Raw genomic sequence first — 10,000 nt, 5'->3', positions numbered from 1 at the left:
TGGAAACCTCCTCCTCCTCTCCCCACCCGTCCATCCAGCTCTTCGTTCGCGTGTTAAACGTTCGTGTCAGACCCTCTCCAGCCGACATTAGCATCTGGCTAACACCAGTCAATAGCTCAGATGCAGCGGAGGTCTGCTGATGCTAATTACATCATGCTAATGAGGACAGACCGGTTGTCCTGGTAACAGGCCTGAAGCCGTTCAGCATGAGGCTAATTAACACAATGCTAATGCTAATATGAAGATGAAACGCTCAATAACACTCGAGCTGCTTCAAAGTGTTTGATGTCCATCCAGGATGAACACCGTCAGACTGCATCTATTAGCATTTCACATTTCATTCTTTCGGTTTTCAATTGACCATCAAAACTCAAAAAAAGAAAATGTGCTATTTGACTGGTTCTCGTCATCACGCGGTTCTCGTCGTCACGCGGTTCTCGTTGTCACGCAGTTCTCGTTAACGTTCAGAACTGAGAAAGTTTTCTCCAACAGCTGTGATGAACCAAACAAGCTCAGCATTTTCTGAGCAAATGTTCGAATCACTTTGAACCTGCCTTCATCCCGCTGGTGGTCTGGAGCATCATCAGGGTCCAGGACAGAAAAAGAGAGTGAGGGCCTTTTTAACCCTAACCCAGATAAATCTGTTCCTCTGGTTAAGGTTCTGGGGGTCAAGTAGCTCTTCGGTCACGTTCATTTCATCATCCGATCCTCTCAGACCAGTCAGTAACTGAGCGATGTCGGATGCAGCCGTGCTTTTGTCGCAGGCCAACGAAGAAAAAGTCAAACTGTTTTGCCTCCAACTGTCTCTTAAAATCAGATAAAGTGTCTTCAGTTCTGCGGACCACAGTGCTACGAGCCAGATTTTCTCAGTGACTCCCCCCTCAGTGAAAGGCTCGCAGTGCTCACAGTCAGCGCTGCGACCTCGTAGCTCGCCTTTGTGCCATCTTCATTTGATTCGTGTGCCGCTGCACCGTTAAAACAGCGTCCAGTTGCTTCAATGTTTCGCCGCGTTCGTTCCCAGTTAGCATGTCGTAGTTAGCGTGTTTTGTCTGGTAGCGCTTCTTGATGTTGAATTCCTTGAAAACAGCCAGAAAGAATAAAACACTCTCGGCCCTCCCCTCGCTGACAACTGTCCTTTTTTAGTGACAGTTTCCATTTGAGAGAAGTGCTGAAAGGCCACAGGTCACCTGCCACCATCAACCCGTCTGTTAGACCAGTGCCCCCCAAGCTGTTTATCACTGCGGACCGGTCAACGCTTGACAATTTTACTGCGGCCCGGGGGGGTGGGGTGTATGTAGATTGTTTATATCAGGGGTCGGTGACCTTTACCAGTCAAAGAACCGTTTGGACCAGTTTCCCACAGTAAAGAAAACACTGGGAGCAAAAACTTTGCATTTCTGGAATCAACGAACGACTGCAGAGGAATCTCGATGCAACAAAAACACTTTGAACTCTTTGGTTGAAGGTTCATTCAAGTAAAATCCTCAAAGTCTGTTTGAGTCCTTCATGCTAACTGACTGTGTGAACATCATGCTAACTGACTGTGTGAACATCATGCTAACTGACTGTGTGAATGTCGTGCTAACTGACTGTGTGAATGTCGTGCTAACTGACTGTGTGAATGTCGTGCTAACTGTGTGAACATCATGCTAACTGACTGTGTGTACATCATGCTAACTGACTGTGTGAACATCATGCTAACTGACTGTGTGAATGTCGTGCTAACTGACTGTGTGAATGTCGTGCTAACTGTGTGAACATCATGCTAACTGACTGTGTGAATATCGTGCTAACCGTGTGAACATCATGCTAACTGACTGTGTGAACATCATGCTAACTGACTGTGTGAACATCATGCTAACTGACTGTGTGAACATCATGCTAACTGACTGTGTGAATGTCGTGCTAACTGTGTGAACATCATGCTAACTGACTGTGTGAACATCATGCTAACTGACTGTGTGAATGTCGTGCTAACTGACTGTGTGAATGTCGTGCTAACTGTGTGAACATCATGCTAACTGACTGTGTGTATCAAAGTCTGATGAAACTGGTGTTTTTTTAAGAACATAAAAAGCTGTGGGCTGCTGCGGACAGACCCCATCCTGACAAGATCACCGAGGTCAGAGCAAACAATAAAGAGGATGGAGGTGGAGTGGGCTGTCGTCATGGCAACAACCAGTAAAACAACATCAGCTTACACTAACGTACCAGTTTGACACTTCAGGGTGTCTGAAGGTCGAGTCGTCCTGGTTGTTCTTCTCCTTCTTCTTCTTCTTCTTCACAACACAACACAACACACACAACACATCACACAACACACACACAAACAAACAAACAAACAAACAAACAAACAGCACATCAGGGAGCAGAGAAGCTGTGGGATCTCGATCCAACTGAAATCATCAATAACTGCATTGATTCCAGAGAGTTTACAGTTTGTGAGTTACTCGTTGAGTCATTGATGGTCATGATGTCACTGTGACCTCACTAATGGACTAAAAGTCATACATTCATATGTTAGTACCCTGGCTGTCCTGTGAGAACCTCGTATCTCAGACAAACAGCCTGTTTTCAGCTCTGTGTCGATGCATTTTCAGCTGATCCAAGAGGCTTTTAAACAGTTTATTTAGCTGAAGAAGACATGAAGGAGAACTTCATCCTTCAGTTCATCACAAACACTCAACACATCTGGAGATACGAGCTTTTCACTGGACAGGAAGGAATCTGAGGAGTAACTAAAGCTGTCAGACAGATGTAATGGAGTAAAACGTACAGTATTCAACTGGTGGAGTGGAAGTATGATGCTGCATAAACTGGAAATGCTTCAGTATTTAAGTACTTTGAACTCAAGCACTGTACTTAAGTACTTTTTAAAATGTAATCAGTTACATTCTGCTGTTATCCAAACTGTTCTGACAGTGTTTCTTCATGGACGTCAGAACTGAAGTGTGTTCAGTTTATGATGCTTTCAATCAAACCGATCACCGATCATTTCTTATCTTCATCGTGAACGTCACATCCCGAATACGATCAGAGCAGAATATTAATGTTCACGTGAACAAACGCTGTTGAACACGAGAAATAAACCACAAACTGTGTTTTAAACGTGGATAAAACATTAAAGCTTTGGAGGTGCTGGACAGAGCCAGGCTAGCTGCTTCCCCCCGTTTCCCTTCTTTATGCTAAGCTAGGCGAGCAATGTCCCGACTGCAGCTCTGTACTGACCAGAGACGTGAGATGTTCTCTGCCTCACTCTGAAGAAGCTTGTTTAGGATCACGAAACATCATCTAATAACTGGAATTTAATTTAAACACAGAACACAAACATGTCTGCAGTCCAGATGCATGATGGGAGCTCGAACCGCGTCGACGAGAGTTTCATATGTTGTATGATATATTTATATTTCCAGTGGGAGGAATGTGAGGAGGGAGGAATGTGGCACCAAATCAGATTAGAGACAAGAGAAGCCAAGAAAAACTGACCTTTGACCCCTGAATGTTTTCACTGTCAGCAAATGTTAGATATTAGAGGAGAGGAGAGAAGAGGAGAAGGGAAGGAGACACAGGAAACAAGGACACATGATGTAGGTCTAAAAATGTTGTCACGGACGACGAGATACAGAAAAAACAGAACAAATGCACTAAAAACTATTTTCTGAATAAAGTTTCAGCATCAGCAGAAGCTTCATCCTGGTTCCTCTGAAGAAAACCCTCCAACACCGTTTAAAGACACAGGTGATGAAGAACGTGGTGATAGACCAGTCAAACCAGTACAGCTACCAGTTCAACAACCAGTTCAGTCACCAGTTTGGTTCAGCTGTCAGAGTCGAGTGTTGTGTCTGAGAGAGCACAGTACCCTGCGGTTCTCCCCATAATAAGAGACGGCACTTAACTCCGGCTCTGACCTCCGTCTCCGTCTCTCCGCGGGGATCTCTGGTCTGTCCGCTGGTACGCTCATGTTGCTCAGCGCTAACAGCTGATCCCACAGTGGAGCCGTGGCTGAAAGGATCTCCTGATGTTGTTTTTAAAAGTCTGGAAAAGAGTAAGAAGCAGATCACTAGTCTCACCGGTTGCACATCCGTAGGAACGCACAATCGATCGAGAGGAGTGACGGAGAAAAGACCAGAAACACAGAAAACACTGAAACAGAAGAACGGTCGGAGCTGCTGAGGCAGGCTGCCACTCTGCAGCGACATACTGGTCCTGATTACCTTGTCCAGGTGATGTGTTTGTGACATCATTTTGATATTTTGGTCACCTCGTGTTTGTCACGTGACCTTTAACCACAAGCTGAGAGAAGTGGACAGGTGAGTTTTAACTTCCTACCTCACCTGATGCTGTTTACAAGGTTCATCATTAGAGGGCAGGTGAGCTCAGAGTCTGTGAATTATTCATGTTGAACTGCTCCATGTGGTCTTTCCAGTGGACGGTCCATTAAACCAAACTCCATTCAAAAATCAGGCGTTTTATGGGAGGATATGATTTTAGTGAAACCATCACTAAGACTCTTTCCTCATTGGCTTCGATCTGCAGGCGCTGGTACTGCTTCACCTGGACTTCACAGTGGATTCACGAGGTGACATCACTGCCCTCGTGGATACAAACAGCAGGTATGTCCAGGTGAGTTGAGCACAACGGGTTTTTTGTGGCTGATGCTGGTTAGTACTTCACTCATTAACTTTCTGAAGAGAACAGGCAAAAAAAATCCAACCACATGAAGCTAAAACAAATTTCAAGCAGCATTAAAACGTCCTGAAGCTTCATTCATGATGTCACGTTATTAACACCAGCAGAAAATGAATTAATGTGAGCTTTAAGGTGATGACATCATAATCAGAATCCAGTCAGATTCCTAATATTCAGACTGGGTTATTATATTTGGTGCTCTGAGTATTTCTTGATGTGAATACTGTTGTACTTTTACTGAAGTACAAGATGTGAGTAACTGATGTAAAACAGTTTTTGGGACTTCAGGCCTGTTTGGTAACATCAGTCTGTCTCTATAAATACCAGGATGAACGGAAAAGAGAAGTGAGTCGGCCGTCTGACTCTTCCTCCCTTCCTGTCTGTCTGTCTGTCTGTCTGCAGTAAACACATCAACATGCTGCCGCTCCTTCTTCACACCTTCACCTCCGTCTGTTTCCTCACAGGTGAGTCTGAAGCTTTTCATCCTCTCAGCAGTCTGACTGACGAACACCAGGAGGACAGATTCACATTTTACACACAAACATATGAAGAGTTTGTAAAATCTGATGTTTTGTTAGAAATTAAACTCCAACAGTTTCTGAAACATTGAGTCAATTAATCAATTATTGTATTGATGTTTGATTGGCTGCTCTTCCTCTGAATGATTTGAATGATCTGAATGTGTTTGTAATAATGTGGAGCTTTGGACTAAACAAACACTGTGAAGGCGTCACTTTGGCCTCATCGTCACCACATTTCTCACTATTTTCACAATGTTTCCAAACCGATCGATCGATCGATTAATGGAGGAAATGATCAGCTGATTGATCGAGAATGAAAAGAATCATTAGTTTGATAGAAAACAGTGGAAAATGAGCTGAACCTCAGTCCAAGGTGAAAGTTTCCTCCACTGGTCGTGGTAAAAACTTTTTGGAAGGTGTAGTTTTTCTCCGTCGATGGAGCTATGCTAGCAGTTTCCCCCTGCAGCCAGTGTTTATGCTAAGCTAGGATAATCACATCCTGGAGTCTGGAGATGACAGGTAGCACATCCTGCTAATGTTCACCAGTTTATGATTTGGTGAATTCAGGTTGATGTTGAGTCCCACAGTTTTTCAGGTGGAACTGGATTCACAATGACAGCTAACTGTGATTGGTTGAGACACCTGACACCACTTTCAGGTGTTAATATCTTCCTGACAGGACGTTTCCTGTCTGACAGTAGAAGAAGTCCACTGAGGAAGCTGGGAGCTGGAGAAGTTGGAGGTTTTCTCACTGACTGTAATGGAGCTATAGTTTGGTCACAGCAGCACCTGGTGGACATGAGAGGAACTGCAGCTGAAGAGCACACGTTTCAGACTGAGAACGTAGACATGTTCTCGGCATCAAAGTTTGATTTCAACATCTACTGCTGTGTGTTTGTGTCAGCGCCAGCCCGAGTGTCAGCCGTCACCACGGAGACGGTGGTGGGCGTGGCCGGGAGAAAGGTGATGCTGCCGTGTCGTTCGGAGGCCGTGAATCAGAAAGGAGTGGAGGTGTGCTGGGGGAGAGGAGAACCGTCACTGTTCACCTGCCACAACGCTGTGATCTACACGGCTGGAGGTCAGGTCACATACAGGAAGTCATACAGGTAAGAGGTCCAGGTCCACTGCACTGCCGCTGAGGCTCATGGGTATTTAGAGTCATTCTTCATACATCTCCACCACTGCACAGGTGAAAATGACAGATAACAAAAGGTTGAACCCTCTCGTCTGCAGGTATTCGGCACCGTCCTCGTCCTCTCTGTCCATCTTTAACTCTCGACCGTCAGACTCTGGTTTCTATCACTGCAGAGTTCAGCTGTCGGGTCTGTTCAACGACCAAACGTCCACCGTGCACCTCATCATCATCACCCGTACGCTCACGAATTCAGCCGTTCGTTCAGTTCAGTTCAGTGTTCTGTTAGCTTCACGATGACCAGAAACCTTTCAGCTCTGCGTCAGTTTTTAACACTGTCTGTCCTCGCGCAGCTCGCTCTGTGGCCTCCGACTCTTCAGCAACAGAAACCTCGGAGCTCTCAGACCACAGGGACGCCGAGAACCTGAACGCACCACACACTACAACAGGTGAGAGCAGCACGGACCTGCAGGTGAGCCTCTGGAACCGGCTCAAATGAGTCTTTTTCATTTCCAGAATCGACTGACGTGATATTTGTGTCCTTCATGTTATTACTGTGATAACTGCGACTTGAAGTATTACAGTAAAAGTACTGAGTGCACTAAAATGTGACTGTTCTATCTGTTCTCCTGTTCTACTGTTCTACGGTTCTCCTGTTCTATCTGTTCTCCTGTTCTCCTGTTCTACGGTTCTCCTGTTCTATCTGTTCTCCTGTTCTCCTGTTCTATCTGTTCTCCTGTTCTGTTCTCCTGTTCTATCTGTTCTCCTGTTCTGTTCTCCTGTTCTCTCTGATCTCATCAGATTACTGTGACTCAGTCGTTCATGTCAAAGCAGGATTTTACTGTTGGAGCTGGTTGAGCTTCATTTGAACTAATGATTCTTTTCATTCTGGATCAATCAGCTGATTATTTCCTCCATTAATCGATCGATCGATTGGTTTGGAAACATTGTGAAAATAGTGAGAAATGTGGTGACGATGAGGCCAAAGTGACGCCTTCACAGTGTTTGTTTAGTCCAAAGCTCCACATTATTACAAACACATTCAGATCATTCAGATCATTGAGAGGAAAAGCAGCAAATCAAACAACGATCACTGAAACCTCATCAATAGATGATCAGTCATTGATTAATCCACTCCATCGTTTCAGCTGAACTCGTCAGATTTGACAAAGTCTGTCTGTAAGAATCTGAGTGTGTAAAGTAACTAGTAACTAAAGTTGCCAGATGAAAGTAATGGAGTAAAGGTCGGTACTTCGCTCTGAGCTGAAGAGGAGCAGAAGGTGGATGACTTCATTAATTTGACCTTATTTCAGCCTCTTTCATCTTGTTGGCAGGTTTCCTCAGAGGAGGCGTGACAAAGCAGAGAGGAAGTGATGTCACAGGAGAGAGCGCCACAGAGCCAATGGTGGCGAGGGCTCAGGTAACAGACCGTCAGGGTGTTAGCAGCAGTTAGCAGAGGGCTCAGATGTCCTCTGTCACACATTCAGTCATCCTGGATACTCCTCGTCACTGAGCTGTGGTTACCACGGTAACGAAGGCGTAAACACAGCCTGTTTGTTTGTTGGCAGGCGTCTGTCCAGCAGCAGGTCGACAGACTGCAGAGCTTCATTGGAAACACAGTGAGGGGCTCCTTCATCATCTTCATCCCTGCACTGCTGCTGACTGCTGCTTACAGTCAGTACACACACACACACACACACAACCGGGCTCTCTGATTGGCTGATTGACGCCAGTGTGTTTTGTTTGTTGTCTTCAGGAGTTTGGAGGACGAATCAGAGTCCAGAGACGGACAGAAGACTGGACCAATCAGAGGAGGAGGACAGCTGTGTGTAGCGTTTGTCTGCTGTTTCCTGTTTGGAGTTTCTTCTTTTGGTCCAGCTGGGCCACCGTACAGACCTTCATCACAGCCGGTCGACAGCTGCTGTGTCTCTAATGTAACGAACTACTTTTACACAAATCCTGTACTTGACTACAAATTTGAGTTACTTGTACTTTACTTGAGTATTTCTATTTTTATGCTACTTTCTACTTCAACTGGACTGCAGTTCTGAGGGAAATACTGCACTTTTTACTGCACTGCGTTTCTGTAACAGCTTCAGTTAAATTTAACCTGTGAAATAAATGTGAGAGATTAACGCCGTCGTTTCCAGCCTTCGTGGTTTGTGAGTTTTAGTCGGTTCCACCAAACAAACTTTTCTTCTCTTCATTTCAATAACTGATCAATAACTGACGCTGTGGGGGGCCCAGAGCCCAGAGCCCCACAACCGAATGATTCACACAGAATCAGAATGTGTGTGTGTGTGTGTGTGTGTGAGTGTGTGTGTGTGTCTGAGTGTGTGTGTGTGTGTGTGTCTCTGTGTGTGTGTGTGTGCTTGTGTGTGTGTGTGTGTCTGTTTGTGTCTGTGTGTGTGTGTGTATGGTGTGTGTGTCTGTGTGTGTGTGTGTGTGTCTCTGTGTGTCTGTGTGTATGTGTGTGTATGGTGTGTGTGTCTCTGTGTGTGTGTGTCTGTGTGTGTGTGTGTGTGTATTTTATTCCTGTTCTCTGCTCACAGCTCACTGTACTTCTCTCTCTGGCCAGCAGGTGGCCTCACTGACTGCTGTCTTGAGTCTCAAACTGAGTGTTGACCTGCTGAGGACTCATCGTGGACTTTAAACGTTTTTAAAACACAGATAAGTTAGTGTGATAGTCAGGAAATAAATACAAATCTAATGTTCATTTATTTCTTTTTCATAGAAATTCAAAGTCCAGGGAGAAATATTTCAGATTTACATGATGTGAAATTAAGTTGCATCCAGCTGAATTTATAATGTGACATAAATGTCCTCGTGTTATTGTGTTCTGCAAGTTCACAGGTTCGATATTTTTTGCAGTGTGGTCCTCAGCTGTCAGCCTTTCATGAAGTGAAACTCACGAGTCCGAGGTTCAGATACAAGAAGCAGCTGACACCAACTGTCGTAAACAGGAAGTCACGCACTGACCGCGCTCTGAAACCATGTGCTCCACATGTCAGCGTCCTTCGACTTGTGCAAGGACATTAGATAGAAAAGATCATTTTTACACTGCAGACAATAAGAAGCTGTGCAGTAAGGGTCCGTCTGGTTGGGGAGTGTTGGCTGACGGCATGATGTCTCTCTCTGATCAATTATTTCTGAAATTAATAAAGCAAAGTCGTATTTTAAGTCCAGTTTTATTCTGTGAATTTTAAAACTTTAAAGTTCAGAGAGTCAACGCCTCATTGGTCATGATTTTAATGTGAACTGAGTATCTAATAATGAACTTTATCATCTGGTCTCATACCACGAGGCTGTCACACCATCACAACACTGATGTTAGAGGGTCGTTAGGGTGTCAGTAGAGGGGGGCTCAAGTACTCCAGGTGCATGCTGGGACATGTCAGGGTGGTTGTTGGACATTACTAAATGGTTGCTATGGTTTTCAGAGTGGTTGCTGAGGCAGTGGTTGTGAATCAGGCTGAATAAAGTAGTGCAGTGACTGTAGCAGATATATGCAGCACGTTCCGGGTCAACCGGTGCTCCAAGCAGCTCCATCCTGGTGACTCCAGCTGATTCACGTCTGGACATGCTGGAGGTCACGGTCTGACGAAGTCAACAGACCCTCATCATCTGTGAGGAGCGCAGAAGCGATTCAGAGGAACTT

At 45.1% G+C, this 10,000-nt stretch overlaps 1 protein-coding gene across 2 annotated transcripts; it reads left to right on the top strand.

Moving 5' to 3' along the window:
* Positions 1-5,097: 5,097 nt before the first annotated feature.
* LOC121617785 (hepatitis A virus cellular receptor 1-like) lies at positions 5,098-8,446 on the top strand. 2 transcript variants are annotated; one of them, XM_041953018.1, is made up of 7 exons: positions 5,098-5,153; positions 6,115-6,316; positions 6,444-6,580; positions 6,696-6,791; positions 7,677-7,762; positions 7,911-7,961; positions 8,099-8,446. In XM_041953018.1, the coding sequence occupies exons 1-7, from the start codon at positions 5,105-5,107 to the stop codon at positions 8,273-8,275; spliced, it is 798 nt and encodes a 265-aa protein (XP_041808952.1). In that variant the 5' UTR covers positions 5,098-5,104; the 3' UTR covers positions 8,276-8,446. The 2 variants fall into 2 exon arrangements, with proteins under 2 accessions (XP_041808952.1, XP_041808953.1); XM_041953019.1 differs by having other exon boundaries at positions 7,911-8,016.
* Positions 8,447-10,000: the final 1,554 nt, after the last annotated feature.

This window comes from Chelmon rostratus, chromosome 14 (genome assembly GCF_017976325.1).
Source record: "Chelmon rostratus isolate fCheRos1 chromosome 14, fCheRos1.pri, whole genome shotgun sequence".
In the NCBI taxonomy this organism is placed as follows: domain Eukaryota; kingdom Metazoa; phylum Chordata; class Actinopteri; order Chaetodontiformes; family Chaetodontidae; genus Chelmon; species Chelmon rostratus.
This window is presented reverse-complemented; position numbering and strand designations above follow the sequence as displayed.

Bases quoted from the DNA above. Each gene is read 5' to 3' on its own strand.
- LOC121617785 (XM_041953018.1), top strand. From the start codon at position 5,105: ATGCTGCCGCTCCTTCTTCACACCTTCACCTCCGTCTGTTTCCTCACA. The intron at 6,581-6,695 runs GTACGCTCACGA...GTCCTCGCGCAG, and splicing joins GCACCTCATCATCATCACCC to CTCGCTCTGTGGCCTCCGAC. The intron at 7,763-7,910 runs GTAACAGACCGT...GTTTGTTGGCAG, and splicing joins CAATGGTGGCGAGGGCTCAG to GCGTCTGTCCAGCAGCAGGT.